The 23,674-nt window shown below is 44.8% G+C and overlaps 1 protein-coding gene across 5 annotated transcripts in view; it reads right to left on the bottom strand.

The window, feature by feature from the left end:
* The window catches only part of STXBP5L (syntaxin binding protein 5L), a 1,301,131-nt gene that overhangs the window by 387,283 nt on the left and 890,174 nt on the right, over positions 1-23,674 (bottom strand). For all 5 annotated transcript variants that reach the window (XM_069202705.1, XM_069202706.1, XM_069202709.1 and 2 more), the window contains exon 16: positions 10,396-10,574. In XM_069202705.1, coding sequence (XP_069058806.1) covers positions 10,396-10,574 — 179 coding nt within the window. The remainder of the gene's footprint in view (positions 1-10,395; positions 10,575-23,674) is intronic.

Raw genomic sequence — 23,674 nt, 5'->3', positions numbered from 1 at the left:
AAGACCCCACCCTCCCTATCAAAGGGAACCAGAGTCACAGATTGGTGACTCTCACATTTGTCTGCTTGCACAACCTGATGTAATGTGTTGGGGATTACTTGCTTTGGGGTCACCAGATGACATCAGACGGTTGCCATGCTGGCTCCTGTGTCCCTCAGTGCCTCCAACCTCTGCCCATTGATGGTGACCCACTGCCTATACTTGGAAGTATTTGAAGGCATGTGGGCTCTGTGCACCATCTCCTTGTCACCCGGGGACACTAGGGTAACCTCTGCTTTACCCCTCATGCTAACTGGGACAATCTCCTCCCAAGCGTTACACCAGTAAGGGGTTCCTGCGCCCTCTTGGGGCATCTAGCATTTCCCTTGACATGTCCATATCTATAGCACTCATAGCACGTGGGGTTGACATTCCCTGATGTCTTGTCAGAAAACTCACTCCTTCTGTGGTCAGGTTGGGACTGGGTATCATTCCCCTGAGAACTGTTTTTGTAGCCTTTGGAGAGCTCATTACTTTTATTTGTCTTCCCCCTCTTCCTTTAATTGGGGACCTTGTTGACCCCTTTACCCTCCCACCCCAGATACCATCTTATGACCCATGATGCTGAACCCGTGGTCCGCCTCCTTAGAAAGCTCCCTGGGTTCAGTGAGCTTATTGTTCACTAGGTGTTGGCACAGCTCTGTAAATCAATAGCTGAACATGTGCTATCTGGCAATCAAGTTGTAAAGCTTTTTGTAATCACTCACATCACTGCCTTTCACCCATTCATCCAGTGCCTTCCAAAAGTGATCTGCAAAATCCACTCAGGACTGTTGGGGCACCTTCTGGCTAATTCTCAGGGGTGAGACCATTAAGGGAGGTAAAAACCCTTCCCAAGCAACAACCACAGTTCTTGTCAGGGTGTACCACAAAAGTCACTAAATTAACCTGGGAATAACCCTCTGATAGCTTGGCACAAAAGAAGTCAAGCTTAACATAGAGGTACTGTATTATGGATTTATGCAGCTCACAAACAGTAATAAAGTGGAAACACAAAACAAGGACAATTTCAAACCAATTTAGAAAAAAATTAATGAATTGTAATAAATAAAATTATAACAGAAAGACAAAAATCCAATCAGTAGGACCGGAGTTTTAGGTAGATAGAGCGCTTGAAAAACCAAAGAGACACTTGCAGTCACTTGGTCGTGCTAGACCGAGGAAAGTCACAAGTCCATGCCGACTGCAATTGAGCACCGGACCAGGTTAGTCCCTTCTGAAAAAGTTTCCTTCTCAAAGCCTGGCATGAAAAGTCCAGTTTGTGGTGGAGGAGGCCATGAGGAGTTGGAAGTTGGTGGTTGTCGCTGTAGCATGAAGAACAGGCCTGTCACTGTAGGCAGTCATTGCTGTAGCGCGAAGATCCGGTCGGGTGTAGCGGACAGTTACTGCTGGAGTTTCACTTCCATGGTTACAGCAGGCTGTCGTTGCTGTAGTGTGAAGTGCAGATCTTGAGTTGCCGGACGTCGCTGGTGATTGCTGTAGCATGAAGCCTTGGGTTCACTGGAGCTCTGTGATGACGGTTGTCGGGGCGGAAGAGTCTCAGTGCAAATAGGCCCATTTGGGGTTATAAAGAACCTAAAACTTCAGGATTTCAGAACAGTGCACTCTGATGCCAGAAAATGATCCAGGGCCTGAAAAGGCATCTCATGTGGACCAGGGGCTCACTCTAGCAGAGTTCAACAGAGCTCAGGCAGGCCCAGTTGAATGTCCACGTAGGTTCAGTTGTAGGTCCTGGCATATCCGGTTACAGCAGGTCAGCAAAGCAGTTGCATAGAGGCTTCTGGAGCTTGTTGTGTCCCTGTAGCTCAAGAAAGAGGGCAGTTAACTGACCCTTTGTGTCACTTAGGTGGGCCTGGGATGAAGGGAGCAGGTCCAGTCTTCCTTCTCGGAGAGCAGGGCAGGCCCTAAGCAGCAGGGCAGTCCCCTGGAGAGCAAGGTAGACCTTAAGCAGCAGGGCAGTTCACTGGGGAACAAGGTAGGCCTAAAAAAGTAAGAAAATCCTCTATGGAACAAGGCAGTCCATCTTCCATAATGTCCACAGGTCTAGGTGTGTTTGGAAGTGTTGGTCTGAGGGTCCAATATTTATACCCAATGCCGTCCTTTGAAGTGGGAGAAACTTCTAGGCTACTCCGACATCTGGGTGTGGAAATTTCCCCCATCCCATGCCAAGATCCCTAGAAGTCTAGGGTGGCAAAACATTGGTGTTAGTTTTCTCAAGGTGTGCGGGAGGCAGCCCCTATTGAAGTGTAAGGGGGCACAGAAATGCTCCACCCACAGCTACCCTGTCAGGATGGCCCGTCCTACTCACACATAAGCTCTACTGTCGCACTGTCTGGGAGGAATACACAAATCTTAACAGGGTCATGTGATAAATGGTTATGGCAAGAAAATGACAACATTATATGCCAAGTAGCATTTTGTTCAGAATTGTGATTTAAAATGTGACTTTACCATTAAAGAAGGGTTTAAATTACAGTTCATTTGAGGCCAAACATTTCCTGCACCTAAAGAATCTACAATGGTAATTTGGCACTCCTATGTGCGCTGCACAATGCAGCACACATAGAAGTTGCAAATCATCATTTTTGAATGATTGTTTATGTGTAGGAAGGGGCGCCTTCCTGCACATAAACATTCATTCATGGCCTTATGCTCTTTCTATGTGGCTGCACAATGCAGCACACATGGAAGAAGCAAAAACAAGGAGAAATAAAAGTGTTCCTCCTCCCTGCGTCATGCTAACGCCACCCTTGGAGTGACATTAGTTTTTGATGCTGCCACAGATTTACAAATTCTTGTAAATCTGGGGCAGCGTCAAAAGCAACGGGTGTTGCAGTGGGACACCCACAGCAACACCCACTGCACACCCCTCTGCCTCAGAAACCTGCTGCAGAGGGGCCCATATTACAAGGAGGTGTTAAGCCACCAAAAGTGGCTTAGCGCTGCTGATAGACTTGGCATCGTTGGTGTGGTCTCCTCTGTCCTTTTTACTTCTGCTTCCCAGGTTTGTACTGTGTGCTGGACTCTGTTTTTGATTTTTGTTGGTATTCTGGGCACTTTACCACTGCTGACCAGTGCTAAAGTGAAAGTGCTCCTGTGTAAAATGCATGTGTGAGTGGTTTATCCATGATTGGCATATTTGATTTACTAGTAAGTCCTTAGTAAAGTGCACTAGAGGTGCCAGGGCCTGTAAATCAAATGCTACTAGTGGGCCTGCAGCACTGGTTGTGACACCCACCTGAGTAGCCCTGTAAACATGGCTTAGACCTGCCACTGCAGTGTCTGTGTGTGCAATTTTAAACTGCCCGTTCGGCCTGGCAAGTGTACCCACTTGCCATGTCCAAACCTTCCCTTTTTATACATGTAAGGCAACCCTGAGGTAGGTCCTAGGTGGCCCCATGGGCAGGGTGCAGTGTATGCTAAAGGTGGGACATGCACTGATGTGTTGTACATGTCCTAACAGGGAAATACTGCCAATTTTGTTTTTCACAGTTGCAAGACCTATCTCTCTCATAGGTTAACATGGGGGCTGCCTTTAAATAACTTTTAAGTGGAGATTCTCTTTGGGAGCAGAGAGAAATACGGAGTTTGGTGTCTCTGAACTCACAATTTAAACGTACATAAGGTTGTTTTTTGAATTGTCAGTTTGAAAATGCCACTTTTAGAAAATGTGAATTTTCTTGCTTAAACCATTCTATGACTCTGCCTGTTTGTGGATTCCCTGTCTTGGTCACTTTGACAGTTGGGCTGCTTGTGACTCCCCCTAGACAAAAAGACAAAGGGAGCCAGGGAGTATCCTGCATATCATGATGGGCCATCTGAGCAAGAGTGTAGAGAGGAGTGGTCACTTACACCTGAATGGGCTGTGCCTGCCCTCACACAATGCAGTCTCCAATGTCCTGGTGTCTGTCTGGGGCCTGGCTTGGGCAAGGCAATATCTTGTGAACATCAGATACTTTTCTTTGAAGTCTGCCTACTTCAAAGGCAGAAAGGGGAATAAGTAGTGAACCCCAAACCCCAGACTTTTAGATTACCTCTGGGACAAGAGGAACCTCTGCCAAGGAGAAGAGCTGAAGAGAAGTGCTGCCCCTGCCTGTGACTCTGCTTTGTTGGGCTATCCTGCAGTTGCTGCTTGTGCCTGTGAAAGGGAACAAAGACTAGACGTTGTTATGCATTCCTGCTTGAGAAGAATCAAGGGCTTGAACTGAGCTACCCTCCTGTTTTGAAGTCTCAGGGCCATCAAAGACTTCCTCTGCCAGCACCTGGACTCTCTGCTGAGACTCCTGCCGTGCCAAGTGGTATCCTATCCAGTCCTTGGGCTCTTGAGAAGTGAAGTTGGCAGAACAAGGACTGAAAACCATGAAAAGAACACTGTGAGGGGATATTTTTGATGCACCACCTGCAAAGCAGCTTAAAAATGACGTGCCACCTGCTTTGCGGCACAAATCGACACTCACCTGCATCACAGCTGGGAGATCGACGCATTGCGGCTGGAGAGATGAGTCAACACCCGCTTACAGCTGCTGATAACAACGTAAATCCGATTTTCTAACATCGTGCGACCGGATTTCTCACATGTCGTCCCTGGGCATCAAAGTCATCGTGAACCTGCGTGGATCCGATGTGCCCCACCTGGAAATCGATGCATCGCTCTCTTGTGAGGGAGAAAAACAACGTATCGCTGACCCGACCGGAGAAGAAACGACGCATGGCCTCACTTACAAGTAAGGAATCGATGCATCGCTGACTTTTCGATGCACGCTCGTCCGTACGGCTTTATTTTTGACACAACCAGGTACTTTGTGTAAAATCACCGTTTCCATTGTTTTCTATGAAGCAAGACTCTTATTCTTTTGAAAATTCATATTTTGACTTGTGTATGTTGGATTTTTGTCATTTTGGTCTTGTTTGATTTAGATAAATATTACCTATTGTTCTCAACTAGTGTGGTGTCCATTTTGTAGTGTTTTTTTACTGAATTACTGTGTGTGCTGGTACAAATACTTTACACATTGTTTCTGAGTTAAGCCTGCCTGGTCGTGCCAAGCTACCAAAGGGGTGAGTAGGGTGACTAGAGTGAGGGTACTTGCTTGGACAGAAGGTAACCCGGCTGCCAACCAAAGACCCCATTTCTAACAGCTGCCTTGTAAATATGGCGCACTGCACAGCGCCCCCAGAGCGTCACAAAAAGTGACTCTCCAGTGGCACTAGGACCTTGTAAATCTGGCCTATATAATCTGACTATATATTTCTCGTATTTCAGTGCATTCTAAGTCATCAAGATGCATAGTTGCTGCAGTCAGACCATGGAGTTTGGAACTCATAGCACCACACCTGGAGTTATATAAGATTTGTTAGAAACAGAGAAGTGTGTTAGGCTAGTACTTGGGGATCAGGGATTGAGAATTTTGATACCTGCACAATAATACTGAAGATGTCCTTCCAAGGAACATTAATTCTAAACTTTGCACTCAATATTCTATGAGAGTAACGAAAGGATCAAAACGAATCTACGACTTGAACAGATTTTATTTATGTTTTCTTTTGAGTCATATATGGTATTATGGTCCAGAAAGTATGAATTCAGTATGTTACAGGATGAACATATTATATTAAGAATTATTCAGAGCACGGACCTTAGATATGAATCATTGAAGATAGTTATTGATATGGAAAGAGGGACTGTAGTTCAGGTGTTGCCTTTAATCTAGTATAGAGCTGTCATTCGTATTTCAGCTTTAGGATGTCCCACAGTTTCAACCACCATTATAGAGTCAGAAATACAGAGATTTTTCACAAGGTATATCATCTGCCATATTAGAAACAGTGAATTGGAATTTAAATGGTGAAGTACTAAAAGTGTTCTTTCTTGTTTTAGATATGAATGTCTTGCTGTGGAGGCTGAGCCCAGTTGGATGAAATAGGCAGAGTGATGATATCCAGTGTCTCTTGTCCGAATCCCCTTTCTCTAGGTCTGCTGTTAACCCTCATTAACATCTCTTCTGTTGGATCCAGATTACCAGGTTAGTGCAAACTGGAAATGTAGATAGTATTCCAGATCCTGTGTCCAGTGCTGTGTTAGATCCAAGGATGAAATGTCAATCACAGCCTAGAGCCTCTTATTTTGTTATCCAACCAGATGATTTAACGTTTCTTGTGAGTTCTTTGAAGATGCCCATATAATGGAAATTCAAGCCGGCTCTCTGGGAAGGTCTTTCATTTTTCTGGATCAACAAAATTGGAAGCCAAGAGAAGTGGAATAGGGGGAACAGCACACTTGGCCCTGACTATTTGTTGTTCTGAGCTCACATACAAAAGTTGCCTGCAATATGATTATTTTAGTAGTAATTTGCAGTTTACTCATGGAACGCAGCAGGTTTCTCTTCGGACTCATGAAAATAATCATGTTAAAGCATCTCTAATTTGGCTGCAGGAAACTCTGCAGCATAATTAGTTTGATTTAAAAGATTAGGTTGTAATCTCCAAACCAGCTGTTGATTTGACTAATATCTTCAAAGCGGGGAGTAGCTATATTATTCACAATTGGAATTGCAGAGGAGTTTGAACAGCTCCAAAAGAAAAAGACAATAAATGTCTGTGGGCAGTTAGGCTTTAGACCTTATCTTGAGAATTTTTTTTTCACTGATTATATTGAAAGTATATATTCTCCAGGTAAAATGTGTGATTAATATTTGCAAAAGGTTTTTGAGATTATCACTGAAGTCAAAACAAAGGAAGATTTTTGTAGTTGTATTATATGTGGTGATTTCAGTGCAGATTTCACTCCTCGGCTGAGATCTTTAGAAATGAGGGTACTGAGCTGGGAATGCATGGAATCGTCTGGATGCAGAGTTCCTAAAGTTTAGCAGGGTAGACAAACGTCACCTCTTAGTACTTCAGAAATTGACCAGTGGAAATGACCCAGAGAGGTGTGGTGCACGGTACTAAAACTGATTATGTACTTACCATGACTAACTTTTGTTTTAATTTATTTTTAAGGCATGATGGTTGTGCATACCAACTAAAAGTCAAGCCAGCTTTGAATGCAATTTGGAAGGACTCGAGACTACAGTTGAAAGTGGAAAAGACACATTCACAGTGCTGTTATCTGGAATTGTGTATAACTCTGTACTTAATGTAGGTTTGAATGCACAATAAGACTTTGAATTTGTGGTCTTTAGGTTAGTTTCCACAGTTAAAAGCTCCACAGATGAAGACCTAAGAAAAATGTACAACTGAATTAAGTTTCCAGATAGGCGTGAGGTGTAACAGTTGCAGCAAGAAATTTGATTGTAACATAAAAATGCCTTGCCATTGAGAAGATTGCAAATTGTTGCTGTAAATGATCAGAAAGAATCAATTATGGGCCTCTTTACCAATTGCAGTAAGAGAAGGGAATTTATAAACATTGTGGGCATATTGTTAAATAAGGTGTAGGAATAAAAAAAGGAAAATAGTATGGTCCCTATTCATTAAAATGAATTGGCTGCATGTTTAACCTTGCTATTTGAGGTTTACGTTTATTCACACAAACTCAAGGTACAGGAACTTTTTGTTGTTTTGTTGAGACATGTTTTAATTTTAATATTACCTGAACTCATGTCATTGTAGGTGAAGAAGGTACAATATTTTGCAGTAACATGTCTGAATATGATTCCAGTATCACATTTGAAAGCAATCCTGCATGTCTGGAATTCCTGATCCCTCTTTTTAAATCTTATTCTATATCTGGTTTAGTTTGTTTCAGACTCATGGATAGGAGTTACCTTGGTTCCTTACCATAACATGGGTTCCAGACCTGCTACTCTTGGATGACTGCTCTATGATAGATCTAGGAGTAAAATATTTGGGAAGTGTATCTTGGAATAACTGGTATTATGGGCCTAGAAGTAGACTTTATTCAACACAGGAACAGGCTGGGTTTAGGCAGACTGGTTTATTGTGGAATATTACAGCCATTGTCCATTCAGTGGAAGATAAATCACTATGACTCATGACCAGCTTGTTTACAATTCATTATACATTTTTGCAACCATTTTTTTTTATCAGATATATTGTCCGACTCTGGCATAAACTGTCTGCCTTCAATATACCTTCAGGTCTCTGTAGAAAGTACTCTGACCACGGGATGAAGATAAGTACTGGTTTATTAGTAAAAAGCTACACGGTTGTGGAGCAGCACAGCCAGCTAACATCCAGAGCATCTTCAGTTCATACAATATCTGCCCAACACTTCCAATATCAACATTCTAAGAATGTTCCTACTCACAGCCCAGCACCAGAATGTATTACATCATCACAGTAGTCATCACAGTGTCTAAAGTTTTTGATGGCTTTACATTCAAGCACCTGGAGCAGCGTGTTAATGGGGGCTGAAATGGCTGAAAATAAAAAATTAAAACACCCAATAGTTTAAAACCAGCCAGGGTGCTTTTTGTCCCTATTTTATTTTTTCTGTTTCTGCATGGATTCCCTTTAAAGTGAGAGAGTTTAAGGACATTCTCCCCCCACCAGATTGTTATTAATCAATTCATACACTCTTATATGCTGACAGTGAGATTGTTTTTGCCCCCGCAACCCTCAGTCTTCACCATGGATTAAATACTCTAATGTCACATGCAGACGTCCATTTTTAAAGAGTAACATGACATCATAATGAAATAGCTAGTCTATGTCTGTTTCATGATGCTTGCACGTCCGGCAACTCCAAACGGATGCCATCTTGGATTCCATTATTGACCTACTAGCATAAGATTACATTACATCATTACATCTTGGCAGTTAATTGCAGTTTCGAGCTTTCTCTAATCTTGCTATTTGTCTAACAGGCTCATTTTAGGCTATCCTATGTGCCAACAGATGTTGAAAGGTCAGTGCATGCCTCTCACCTTCAACAATCTCCAGTCTTAAATGAATATCTGTGCTCTAGAAGGATTTGAGATGCCAAACATTTTAGGCATCCTCATAGACATCTACAAGGAATTCATGACCTGCATCCAGAGTATGTTGGGTGTATCTGAAATGTATAATGCCCCTGTTCTGCAATCTGTTGCCAGACCTTCAAATTCTTTCTGAGATATGGCCAAAGTAAATGAAGCAAGTCTAAACTGTTTAAAGTCTCTTTACAATAAGAACACCAGTAGCACTGCCTTAACACCCAGTGTTAAGCAAGGATTACGCCTGTTTCAGGCTATTGACAGTGTGCATTGGACTTACTCCACAAAACATTCCGAACACTCATAAGAAGCAGGCCCCAGGTAGATTCAAACCAAGTTTAAAAGCTTACAATAAGCCTAATCCAGTATGCCTTAGCCTGATCATAACTTGCAATGCTTCATCCTGTATGTATGTTGTTAGGTAAAACAGTTTGAAGGGCCTCTCAATGGGATTTAAGAATCACACATGTTTCTACAACTCTGAATACTTGAAAATGCTCTTTACAAAGCACTTCAATGTTAGGAATCAATCAAATATGTAGGAACATTATGTACTTCTGAAAGCTTCCTGTGAATATCAAGTGACTTAGTTCTTACAACTAAGGATTACAATTATGAACTTCTGAACGCTTCTGATGAATATCATGTGACTTCGTTTTTATAACTGAGGAATACAGTTATGCACTTCTGAAAGCTTCCTATGAATAGCATGTGACTTAGTTTTCATTACCTAGGATTGCATAATGATTAAATAAGTATTATCACAGATAGGACAGGATTACATAAGCATTATCACAGATAAAATCTATTCTTAATTCAAATAATTGTTTTCTTTGTATTGATAAAACAAACATCATTTTGAATTAAAGACTGGTTTGTAATGAAAGCTTATCCTGTGCCTAGCTTCAAGGCTTGTTTGCATCATGACATAAGTCTTGAAATTAAAAATGTAGGACTGAGTGAAATTTTAGTTAGGGTGGTGAAATTTGTGAAGGTTGCGACAAATTCCCGAAATTACATATTTTGTGGATCATGCAATTTTCAGCCACTGAAGATTACTTTCTGCATAGCGTATCTTGCTAGTTAGGTCAGGAACATGCAATTTTTCAAGACCATTTTATGCGAGCTATTCCCTTGTGTGAGATTTTCACTTAAGGTACTGGCAAACCACAATTTTCATAATTTTGTGCAATTTGTTACAAACATTTGTGAAATACTGTATACAAATGATGTGATTTTGCACACCCATACACAACACTTCTTTTCATTGCAGAGAGATACATGCTACATCTTCCAATATCCAGATTTAGTGTTGTAAGATGCCAGCCTATGATTGCCTATTGGTGATGAACCTCAACACCCACGTACTGCAGTTTAAATGGAAAAAATGGCAAATTTCAAAGTAGACACACATTCTTACTTGAGGCAGGGGATACTGTCTTTCATCAGCCCTTCGCAAGAGACTGTGTTCGCGCTTCCCGACAGGTTCTGGTTCTTTAATGGAAGATTCTGTGAGGACGGGTCAGTAAAGGGAGAAACTGTGTCGGGTTCAGGTGTTAGAATGTCTTCCACTTCGTATAGCAGCCGCAGCTCCAATGACTGAAATTACACAGGACCGTATGTCATTCACCTGCTATAGGAACAGTATTAACACCTCAAAAAGAAAATGTGGTAATAAGCACCCTAGAGACACATGCAGATATGCACTCTAAGGTAAGTACTTACAATAAGCTATAGACTGGTCTCACTTACCGGACATGCACTTGGACACATTGACATAACCTCTTTATAGTGTTTTTATTGGTATAATATGGCTGGGTCCATTACAAATTTTCTTATCCCCCACATGGAACACATTTATATACATTGAATCTAAATAGAAAACATTTACATAGCCAGTGGTTATCCTGATACTCTAACGTGGATCCTCCCCTTGTGGACCAACATTGGACAGTCCTGATATACATCATACTGAGTATTTTTTTAATAGAAAGAATGAGTCCTACGCAACTCTATACTGTTCAAAATTATCAAAAACAAAATATTTGACAAACATGTATTCAATGTTCATACACAAGAAGCAGCAAAATGTATTTATTTATGATTATTTTGATAAAACGCCATATACCAAAAGGTGTTCGCATGCAGTAGAAAGAACAAACAACAGGCAGATGCAAGCAATCCTTGCATTGAACCATAACTTAATTCAATCGTAAATACAACAGTGAATGCTTCTGGGAAGTGCACTGATGTTGAACATATGTGTTGAAGAAAAAGTAGATGAGAATAAGAAGTAAGATAGCCAGAAGTGATGAAGGGTTTGGTAAGATAGTCAGGAAAGGAGTGCTGAAGGGAGCTGGCGGGTGAGGAAGAACAAAAGAAAGCTGGAAGTTGCAGTGACATAAAGGTGCAGAATGAGAGACAAACTCCATCGTGTATTTGTAAAACAATTTGCCAAACTGTGGCTAATTGGTCACTGGCGAGGAATTAGAGATTTGGTTGGGATCAGCCTGGATTTTCTTTACTTGGGGACTAATCTGTCCAGTTTTGAGGGGATCTGGGAAGAGCACCTCTATTGGCGACTGGTTAATATGTTGACACCAGAGTTTGCTAAAGAGTAGGAAGTTATTCTTGGAGATGCGGGCTGGGATGCTAGTTAGGTTCAGTACCTCAATGACATAAAGTAATTGTTCTTCAGTCAGTGGGGTGAAATTAAATTACATTGGTTAGGTAGTAAAAGCAATAATGCTTCTTGTTGGGGGATGTCTGCTGATATTATATAATTTCTGATGATAGTTATTTTGCTTGTAGAAAATCAAGAAATTCTTTGTATTGGGATTGTGTATAGGTGTTTATTTGTTTGGGAGGCTGGTTTGTGTTAACAATATTGAATAGTTTGTTGGGGTTATTAGAGTGTTGGAGTTATTAGTTTGCAGACTGCTTGCTTTGGTGGAGTTAAGAGCTGTTTTATGGAGAAATGCAGTTGTTAGAATCCTCTTTTTCTCTCAAATTTCCTGACCTCCGATTTTAGAACGCGGGTCATGACAAATTCCAAGACTGAACCTTTTGGTAGTGGATGTTTTCATTTTGGTAGGGGTAATTTTGTCAAAATCAAGATATACAGCCTTGTTATAGCTTGTGAATGAATCACCCATGTAATGGAACACATCAACTATTACCATGATAATGCGACGCCCACTGGAAAAAAGCAAATCCACAATACAGTCAGGATGATGTATGCCAGAGTATAATATGGCTGGGTCCATTACAAACTTGTGACTGTGAGGTGTGTCTGACACTTCGGTGCAGTTGGTCATGCTGCTCTGTGCATGCCCTGGGATTGTTAGATAGCTGAGTGCCAAGACGCCATCACTTGTAGATGGTTCTTCACCTGGGAGCTGTTGAACAGTATACCTTTCAACATAGAGTCTGACAAAGAGCTGCCCTACTGGCAGCAGGTGGCCAACCTCATCCAAGAGGTTGAAGATAACCAAAAGGTTTATCATATCTGGCCTTAACCTGAGCACAAAGAGAACAGACTTGAAAATGGCCTTTCAAGTCATGATGTAGTGTTGGCCACCAAAGAGAGTATAGCATCAGATATAATGTAAATTTGATGCTTCTGTGTCCTAGCACATTTCAAGTACCTCTTTAGAAGGAATTAATAAGGCCTGCATTAAGATGAAAATATTAGAATGATGAGAAAGTAACATCTTGGAGTGTAATTCTTACTAGGCCTCTTGATCTAGTCTTGCACGAGAACCTCAAACTCTATGACGAAAAGATACCACGCAAAAGACTCAGTTAGGCAACAGAAACATAGGCTCCTCTGGATGATAGCCTTTTAAATGTTTATATGATAAGGCATCTGGGGCAACATTATGTGAGCCATCAATGAAGGTGTCAACAAGTCATACTGATAGAAAAAAAAAGGGTCAGCTCACTTGTTGATTGCTTCTCCACTGCATATTATGGAGAAATTGGAGATTTCAATGGTCAGTCATTATTTCAAAGAATTCGCAAGTTCCCATTGAAACATGTTTCCATTCTTCAAAGGCTTGTTTCATGGTTAGTCATTCTTTCTCGAAAATAGAATAACTTTGCTTGCAAGAGTTGAAGACATGAGAAAAGTAAAAGATGGCATGCTCTGGGGTATCATAAGGTTGGATCAGAAATAAGGCTCCTTCCACTGCTCTTTCTAATGCATTTGTATCGCTACAAATCTGTTGGTGGGACACGGATGGTGCAGAATCAGGGGGTGAGTGAAATATCTTTTTAAATCCTACAGGGCTGCTCCTGCCGCCGTATTCCTACACAAATCTTCTGACATAATCTTTTTCAGGGTCTCAGAAAATTACACAAGCCACAAGTGTAAAACTTTCACAAACTGCTCATAAAATTGGTTTTGTTGGTGTCTTGAATGTCTTTGAAAATATCAAGATATCATTAGAATAGATGATAACAAATTGGTGAAGAACATTGGAGAATGGCTGACAGGTGTATGGAAGGTTGTTTTTTTCATTCTTCTTGTTTTATCCATAGCAGATGGTACGCTCCTCGTAAATCCTTTTCTGTTAATACCCTGTATCCTCATACTGCTTCCAGGATATTTTTAATGAAAGAAAGAGAATATTGATGCTTCACAGTAATTAATATAAGGTCTAAGATATTGACTCTTATTAGATAATTAACTCTGCAATTTGTCATCAATGTATTACCTAAATAATTCTCTTTCTTGAGAAGATAATAAGTAAATAATTCTGAGTCATATTAGAAAATCTCCTTTCAGGTCAGCAGCTACCACTTCAATACTGTATGAGGGCAGCCCCAATGTTAGCCTATGAAGGGAGCAGGCCTCACAGTAGTGCAAAAACGAATTTAGGAGTTTTACACTACCAGGACATGTAAACTACACAGGTACATGTCCTGCCTTTCACCCACACAGCACCCTGCTCTAGGGGTTACCTAGGGCACACATTAGAGGTGACTTATATGTGGAGAAAGGGGAGGTTTAGGCTTGGCAAGTACTTTTAAATGCCAAATCGAGGTGACAGTGAAACTGCACACACAGACCTTGCAGTGGCAGGCCTGTGACAAGGAAAAGGGGCTACTTAAGTGGTTGGCACAACCAGTGCTGCAGGCCCACTAGTAGCATTAAATCTACAGGCCCTAGGCACATAGAGTGCACATTACTAGGGACTTATAAGTAAGTTAAATAGCCCAATCAGGTATGATTCAAGGTTACCATGTTTTTAGGGAGAGAGCATATGCACTTTAGCACTGGTTAGCAGTGGTAAAGTGTGCAGAGTCTAAAAGCCAGCAAAAACAGTGTCCAAAAATTGGAGGGAGGCAGGCAGGCAAAAAGTTAGGGGTGACCACCCTAAGGCTGACAGGTCTAACATGTGTCCCCCCCAGCTGAAAGTGGGGAGAGCTACCCGACCTCCTGGGAGCTCTCATCGCTAAGGCGGAAGTATCTGTAGAGACCATCAGCATTGGCGTGGTCAACCCCAGGGCGATGTTCCACCGTAAACTCCATCCCCTGTAGGGAAATGGACCACCTCAAGAGTTTTGGATTCTCACCCCTCATCTGCATGAGCCATCTGAGGGGCCTGTGGTCTGTCTGAACCTGGAAGTGAGTCCCAAACTGGTAGGGTCGCTTCTTCAGTGCCCAGACCACAGCAAAAGCTTCTCTTTCAATAGCACTCCACCTCTGTTCCCGTGGTAATAGCCTTCTGCTAATAAAGACTACTGGTTGGTCTAGGCCCCCCTCATTTAGCTGTGCTAGGACCGCCCCTATGCCATGCTCTGAAGCGTCTGTCTGCACGATAAATTCCTGGGAGTAGTCAGGGGCCTTGAGCACGGGGACCGTGCACATGGCTTCCTTCAGGGAGTCAAAGGCTTTCTGACAAGCCTCTGTCCAATTCACCAACCTAGGTTGTTTCTTGGAAGTGAGTTCTGTCAAGGGTGACACAATGGTACCATAGCCCTTGACAAATCTGCTGTAGTATCCTGTGAGGCCTAAAAAGGTTCTCACCTCAGTCTGAGTTCTAGGTGGTTGCCATGCCTTGATAGTTTCAATCTTGGCCTGGAGTGGCTGCACCTTGCCACCACCCACTAGGTGTCCCAAGTACACCACGGAACCCTGCCCAATCTGGCACTTACTAGCCTTGATGGTCAGGCCTGCCTGTTGCAGGGCCTGAAGCACCTCCTTGAGGTAGAGCAGGTGTTCCTCCCAGCTGGAACTGTAGACAGCTATGTCATCCAGGTAGGCTGCACAGAAGGCATCCTTGCCAGCTAGGACCCCGTTAACCAACCGTTGGAAGGTAGCAGGGCCATTTTTCAATCCAAATGGCATCACCCGGAACTGGTAATGGCCATCAGGGGTTGAAAATGCGGATCTCTCTTTAGCCCCCTCAGTCAGGGCGATCTGCCAGTACCCTGAAGTAAGATCAAACGTACTCAGGAACTTGGCAGCGCCCAGCCTGTCAACGAGCTCATCAGCTCGGGGGATGGGGTGAGCATCAGTCCAGGTGACTTAGTTGAGACCCCGGTAGTCCACACAGAACTGGAGTTCTGGCTTCGCACCTGGGGCAGTAGCCTTAGGGACCAACACAACTGGGCTGGCCCAGGGACTACTGGATTTCTCAATAACCCTTAAAGCTAACATCTTGGAGACCTCCTCCTTGATGCTGGCTTTCACCTTATCCGATAACCTGTAAATTTTGTTCTTCACAGGGAGACTGTCACCGGTGTTAATGTCATGAACACAGAGGTGGGTAAGTCCAGGAGTAAGGGAGAACAGGGGGGAGAACTGCTCCAACAGCTCATAGCAGTCTCCTTTCTGGTTTAGAGTCAGGGAGTCAGAGAGGATGACCCCTTTCACTTACCCATCATCTTCTTGGGCAGAGAGGAGGTCGGGGAGAGGTTCACTCTCCTCTTCCATTCCTTCATCTGTGACCAGAAGCATGTTGACCTCAGACCTCTCAAAATGAGCCTTTAGTCGGTTGACATGGAGCACCCTTAGGGGGTTCCTAGGGGTTTGAGGTCCACTAGGTAAGTGGCCTCCCCTTTCCACTCCTTTACTTCAAATGGGCCAGACCAGCGGTCCTGGAGAGCTCTAGGCTCTACTGGCTCCATTACCCACACTTTGTCTAGAAGTTGAAACTCTACCAGGGTGGTCTTCTGTTCATACCAGCATTTCATTACCTCTTGACTGGCCTCAAGGTTACTTTGGGCCTCTTTCCAGAAGCGGGTCATCTGGTTGCGGAGGGCCAACATGTAGCTGACCACATCCTGAGGGGGCGCCTTTGGAGCTCTCTCCAACCCCTCCTTGACAATGCTTAAGGGTCCCCTGACAGGGTACCCATAGAGAAGCTCAAAAGGACTGAACCCCACCCCCCTCTGGGGGTCCTCTCGGTAAGCAAAGAGAAGGCATGGTAAGAGGACGTCCCACTTACGCCTCATGGCCTCAGGGAGGCCACCAATCATGCCTTTCAAGGTCTTGTTGAATCTCTCCAAAAGACCATTAGATTGGGGGTGATAGGGTGTGGTGAACTTGTAGGTTACACCACACGCATCCCACAGAGACTTCATGTATGCAGACATGAAGTTAGTGCCTCTGTCAGACACTAACTCCTTTGGGAATCCCACACGGGTAAATATGCCCATCAGAGTACTGGTCACCACCAGTGCAGTTAGGGTCCTCAGAGGGATTGCCTCTGGGTAACGGGTGGCATGGTCCACCAAAACCAGGATGAACCTGTTGCCTAAGGCAGTTTGGGGTCCAGTGGACCAACAATGTCGATGCCCACCCTTTCAAAGGGGGTGCCAACAACAGGAAGTGGAATCAGGGGGGTTTTAACCCTTTTCCCTGCTTTACCACTGGCCTGGCAGGTAGGACAAGATCTACAGAACTTTTCTGAGTTTGTCCTCATTCTGGGCCAATAAAAGTGGGTGACAAGCCTGTCAAAGGTCTTGCCTTGCCCCAAATGTCCTGCCAGGGGAATGTCAAGAGCCAGACCCAGTAGGAAGGTTCGGTAGCACTGGGGGACTACCAGCGCACGCGCTGCCCCAAAGGCCGGAACCTTAGGCTCACTGTAGAGGAGATCATTCTCCCAACATATGTGGGGATCGCCAGAGGCTTCACCTGCCGCCTGGTCTGAGGCTTGCTTCCTCAGACCCTCTAGAGTGGGACATTCTTTCTGCGCCTTGCAGAATTCCTCCCTGGTGGGTCCACCCTCAACTTGCCAGCCAGCAAGCTCAGGTAGGTCACCTAGGGTGGCAATGTCTTCCCCAGTTGGCTCGGGAGCCTCCTCCTCAGGAGCCCCGTCAACCACTGGGGGAACTTCTGGGACCGGTTTCCCGCACCCCTTGCCCCTCCTCTTGGCAGCTCTCTGGGCCACTGTTCCAGGCTCCAGACGCCCTTGACTTCCCTCTCGGTCAGCCATGGACCGTGTGGTCATGCAGACCCACTCAGGTAACCCTAACATCTCCAGGTGAGATCTGAGCTCCACTTCTTTCCAAGCAGTATGCCCAAGATCATTGACTAACAGACAATCTACAGGCATGGCAGGACTCACAGCTACTTTCAGAGTACCAAACCCCCCCCCCCCCACTCAAAGGGAACCAGAGCCACAGGTAGGTGACTCTCACGATTGTCAGCGACTATGACCTGGTGGAATGTATTAGGGACTATCTGCTCTGTTGACACCAGCTGACTCTTGATAGTAGTCATACTGGCTCCTGTGTCACGCAGAGCCTCCACCTTCTGCCCATCAATGGTGACCCACTGCCTGTACTTGGAAGTATTTTGGGGCATGTGGGCTTTGGGCACCATTTCTCCTTCTCCCAGGGACACTAGGGAAATCTCTACCTGTTCCTCAAAGCTATCTGGGTCCATCTCCCCCCCGAGCGCTACACTAGTCAACCCAGGTGTCTGTCCGGTAGTGGACGGTGCTCTCTTGGAACACTGGGGGTCGCCTTTATAGTGCCCATACTGGTAACACTCCATGCATTTGGGGTTGGATTTCCCTGACCTATCATATGTCCCTGGCTTTGTCCCAAATCTGGAAAAGGAATGGTTGCCACCCCCTCCCTGGGAATTCTTTTGGGGGCCTTTGGAGAGTTCCTTATCTGTCAGTTTATCTCCCCCTTCTTTCTTCTGTTGGGAACCCTGACCACCTTTGTGGGTGTCCCCCCCAGGTACCTTCTTGGACACTCTGGTGCTAACCCAGAGGTCCGCCTCCTCAGCAAGCTTCCTGGGATCAGTCAGCTTACTATCCACTAAGTGCTGGTGCAACTCTGTAAAAGTAGTATTAAGCATATGCTCTCAGAATCAAGTCATATAACCCTTTATAATCATCTACTTTGACTGTGTTGCCCCGCACCCATCCATTCAGTGCCTTACTGGAAAAGTCAAAGAAATCTACCCATGTTTGTGTGGTTTGTTTGGTGCGGTCCTTGAACCTCTGACGGTATCCCTCAGGGGTCAGCCCAAACTTGGCAAGTAAAGTGGCTTTCTGAAGTGGGTATGTGTTTTGATCAGGTTGATCCAATGTGAGAAGTGTGTCCCTCCCAATGGCGGCACATAACCCCACATAGCTACCCCCCATTGCCCTTCAGGACCCTCATGAGCCCTTAGTGCAACTTCATAAGCAGCTAACCATTTATCTATGTCATCTCCCACCACGAAACTGGGCACCACATTTTTGGGTATACAAACCTTCTTTTCTCCAGAAGGTCCTGTCAGTATGCTGCCACCATTATTGCTGGATTCAGACTGCCTTGAGATCCAGCTCCTTGAGACTCAGTTCATGAACCAATAACAGTTTCTTTTCAGCCAAGGCTCCCTCAGCTGCAGCTTCATCTCTTTCAGCTTCAATCTGTTTGGCTGCTCTTTCAGCCTCAGCTTGCTTGGCTTCTCTGTCTGCCCTTCTTTCCTCCTGTTGAGCCTCAATTTTCTGTTTTGCCATTTGCAATTGGAACTTCCTTTCCTCTCTCCTTTCCTCTGCGGTCAGGCTTTGCACAGAGACACTGCTCCCTGGTCTGGAAGGGGGCACACTTGCAGTGGTAACACCATCCACAGATAGTAACAAATCCTCTGAGGGGCCATTTTCTGGCTCCTCTTCCTCATCATCCTCTTCTAAATGGGCTTCTGCCCAGGCCCTCAGCGCCACTTGAAAGTCCTCCTTTTTGGAGGCCCCTTGGGTGGGTACCCTCATTGCCCTGCAGAATCCTTTTAGTTGTTTGACCGTATATGTATCCAACAGGACTAGGTCAAAGTCTCCTATCTGAGACCCAGTCAGAGACATGTTGAGTGAGGATTTAGTTTTTGAAAATTGTCAGGAAAAAATGAATTTGCAAAAAGAGATAAAAATCAAGTTGACCTTCAACTGTGGGTAGGTAGTGAAATACTTAGCTACTGTATGTCACTGCACAAATACAAGTCCTATCCTCACCGCTGATCACCAATGTTAGAAATTGGGTTTTTGGTTGGCAGTCAGGTTACCCCCTGTCCAAGCAAAAGTCCTCACTCTAGTCAGGGTGAGTCACACACAATCCAGGATTATCCTGTGCCCACCCTCTGGTAGCTTGGCACGAGCAGTCAGGCTTAACTTAGAAGGCAATGTGTAAAGTATTTGTGCAATAAATCATACAATACCACCATATAGCACAACAAAATTACACCACACAGTGTTTAGAAAAATATATAATATTTATCAGGATAATTGTAGGTCAAAACGAATAAAGTTGCAATGTGAATTTGTAGAGATATCACTGAAAAGTGATATAAAGTGTCTTAAGTCTTTAAAAAGCAAACAATGGCGGTCATTCCAACTGCGGCGGGCGGCGGTAGCCGCCCGCCATGCGGTAACCGCCATATGGGCGCTCCGCTGGGGCCATTTCAACTTTCCCGCTGGGCCGGCGGGCGCTAGCCAAGTTAGCGCCCGCCGGCCCAGCGGGAAAGGGGCCTGCAACACTGAAGCTGGCTCCGAATGGAGCCGGCGGTGTTGCAGGTGTGCGACGGGTGCAGTTGCACCCGTCGCGCTTTTCACTGTCTGCTAGGCAGACAGTGAAAAGCAGGCTGGGGCCCTGTTAGGGGGCCCCTGCACTGCCCATGCCAGTGGCCAGTGGCATGGGCAGTGCAGGGGCCCCCAGGACACCCGTTCCCGCCAGCCTGTTCCTGGCGGTGAAGACCACCAGAAACAGGCTGGCGGGAAGGGGGTCAGAATCCCCATGGTGGCGCTGCTTGCAGCGCCGCCATGGCGGATTTGGGCAACCGGGGAAAATCCGGCGGGAAACCGCCGGACCCGGTTTTCTAACCGCGGCTTTACCGCCACGGTCAGAATGGCCCAGGAAGCACCGCCAGCCTGTTGCCGGTGCTTCCGTCATCCGCGACCCTGGCGGTTTTTACCGCCAGGGTCGGAATGACCCCCAATGTCTCTTTCAAGCACAAAGTACATGGTTTGGAGTGGAAACACAGAAGAAGAGATACGTGGAAAAAGGGTGTGTGCGTCGATTTCTCCCCAGCACACATGGACCTGCGTCGTTATTTTTCACGCGGGGAAGTCGTGCGTCGTTTTCTGGCACGCGGACAGTCTCTTTCTGTGGATCGCGGGGATTACCAGATGTCCCGGGTCTGTGCATGGATTCTCCTGCTTATTTACCAGCTGCGTGTCGTTCTGCGGGGCTGTGCGTCGAAGTTTCGCTCTCACAGCAGTAATAATGATTGCTGTATTAAAGAGATACTGGAGCCACACCTGTCAATGGCTGGACGCAGTAAACTATTCTGGAGACCACCGGAACTTGGAAGAAGGTGGTATCATTTTGTAAACTAATAAACATATTTAAACCATAAACTGTTCTGGAGCTTGTTCCTAACTTTCCTGAAGTAATGGCAATGTCTTCCAATAGCTAGAGCAACCTCACATGGAACATGAACATGTGAGAAATAAGTCTGTGTAGGGAAAGGTCAAAAGAAAATGACCAGTGGCTCTTGGAACTGCCCTCATTCAGGTCCAGTTGGCAAGGAATATGGGAATCATGCTGGACAATGAGTTGCCCATGTCTCAAAATATCCATTTGGTTACAACTTTCTTTTTCACCATACTGAAAAGAGTCAGGAAAATGTTCAATTTCTTATTGCTGGAATCTCCTAAATACATCATGAGTGCACTTATCATCTCCAGTTGGATAACAGTAACACACTTCACCTTGCGACTTATTTTTAAAAATATAATTTTTTACCTCGTTGGACTCCGTTTTGGGGCACATTTATGATTGTTGGGGGCATCATTTGTTTTTTCTGTTTAATTGGAGCATCGGGCCCGTGTTCAGTGTCCTCTGGTATCTCCGTTTTCTTAACTTTCTCATTTCCTGGTTGGGACTAACTAGACCGCCATTTTTGTCAGCGGTCTAGTTGTTTTTGTCCCTTGAGCCTCGTTCGGCTTCCCCGGTACATTTAATGCCGGACGGACGCCGGCCGTGCCAAAGGCAAGCCCGTCTGCACCCGTCCGCGCCCTAAAGTGCCCAGAGCCCAGAGATGCTGCTCCTTCCATTATGAATAGGTTAGTCTATTCTCCCTCGCAGCTCCAGGCACTGAGAGGGGCAGGGTTTTGTCCATCCCTTTTAGGATCCCCTGGGCCCCATGCTTCTCCTTTTTGCCCGGGCTGCTCTAGACCCCACATGGTTTTTTTACCTTCTGACTCCCCTCCACCCCAAATGAGCAAAATGCTGTTGCTCAACTGTCTCTCTCTGCCAGCCCACTCCCTACACATCTATACTCTCCTAGAAGACCTCTTTCCCGATGCCCTGTTTCTTACCGAAACTTGGTTGGGTAATGATTCAGCGGTAGATATTTGCAACTCTCTACCCTCTACTTACTCTATGGCGCACGTAGATCGACCCCTTGGAAGAGGTGGTAGTATAGCCATTATTTACAAAAATACCTTTAGGTGCATCACATTCTCCTCCGACATCCCAGATTGCGAAAGCTTAATTTTCTCTCTCTATCTTTCCCCCACTTTTACTTTTTCCGGAATGCTTCTTTATCGGCCCCCGGGACCTGGTACTCGCTTTTTAGATTCCCTACCGGAGGCCGTAGCCAGTCTTATTTGTAAATCCCCTAATTTTACTATTCTTGGGGATTTTAACATTCATCTTGATAATGAAAACTGTCCTCAGGCTAAATCTCTACTAGCTTCTCTCTCTGCACGTGACTTAACTCAACATGTAACTGGACCTACTCATACTAAAGGCCATACTCTGGACCTTTTATTCAGCAATTTCCCTGCTCTTACCACCCTGCCTTCTTTGCCTTTAACTTGGACAGATCATTCTCTTCTATCTTTCTCTTTTCTCTATAATGTCATACCAGACCTACATTCCACTTCCTTAACCTCTGGGCGTATCTGGTCAAAGTTGGCTCTTAGGGAGTGGCGTACTGTTCTCCAAGCCTCCCTTGGGGTCAACAGCTCTCCTGCCTCCGCAGATCTATTTAATGAGTGGATCTCCTCCTCTTTGGATGTTATTCTGCCCATTAAATCTAGAGTCAATAAGCCCTCTCACAAGGCTAAACCCTGGTTCTCTACTCTCTTATTAGAATTAAGAAAGAGATGTAAAAAGTTAGAAAGAACCTGGAGCAAGAATTACAGCCTCACCGACAGAGAAGTATACAGGCAATCCATCAGACTTTACCACCAAAATATTAAAGCCGCCCAGTCCATTTACTATGGTACAAAAATAGAAAATTCCTCCTGCTCACAGAAGGAAAATTTTCGGATTTTTAAAGAATTAACCATAACCCCTATGCCTGCCCCCCCCCCACAGAGCCCTCCGTTGAATACAGTAATCGCTTGGCATCCTACTTCCATGATAAAGTTATCAAGATATATTCCGGGTTCTCCTCTTCTCCTTCCCTGGAGTCGTCAGCATATCAAACGATGGACCCCGCCTTCTCTGGAAGCGTATTAACTGCCTTTGTACCTCTCAAGGATGCTGTAACTTCCAACCTCCTTCTTCAAATTAAATTGGGCTCCCCCCTTGATCCTGCCCCTCCTGCCATCCTCTCGCGGGTCTCAGATATTGTTGTTCCTCCTCTTACAAAAATACTGAATCATTCCTTATCTTCAGGTTCTCTCCCTTCTTCTTTTAAGCACGCCATCATCAAGCCTCTTTTAAAAAAGTTTAAGTTGGATCCTTCTCTGCTGGAGAATTACAGACCCATTGCTCTCCTTCCCATCTCAACAAAAATCCTGGAGAAGCATGTTAACTATCAATTAACCAGCTATCTGGAGAGTCATGAACTTCTCCACCCTACTCAAATGGGCTTTAGAGCCCACCATAGCACGGAGTCAGCCCTCCTTACAGTGACGGAGTCAGCCCGGCAACTTTTGGACCAAGGGGCTTATGTAGCCGTTATTTTACTTGATCTTAGCGCAGCTTTTGATACAGTGGACCACAACCTTCTCTGCTGCAGGCTCTCTGAATTAGGGATAGGAGGTTCAGCATTGTCCTGGCTGTCTGCTTTTGTTAAAGGAAGATCTTTTCAAGTTCTGGATCAAGCCTTTTTCTCTGAGATTTTTCCATTGACCTGTGGAGTTCCTCAGGGCTCCTCCCTGAGTCCAACTCTTTTCAATGTTTATTTATCCCCGCTGGCTAAAGTGATTGTTCCCTATAATTTCTCCTTGGTCACCTATGCC

The sequence above is a fragment of the Pleurodeles waltl genome, chromosome 8 (genome assembly GCF_031143425.1).
Source record: "Pleurodeles waltl isolate 20211129_DDA chromosome 8, aPleWal1.hap1.20221129, whole genome shotgun sequence".
Taxonomy (NCBI): Eukaryota; Metazoa; Chordata; class Amphibia; order Caudata; family Salamandridae; genus Pleurodeles; species Pleurodeles waltl.
Note: the sequence above shows the minus strand (reverse complement) of the source record. Positions and strands in the feature narration are given on the sequence as shown.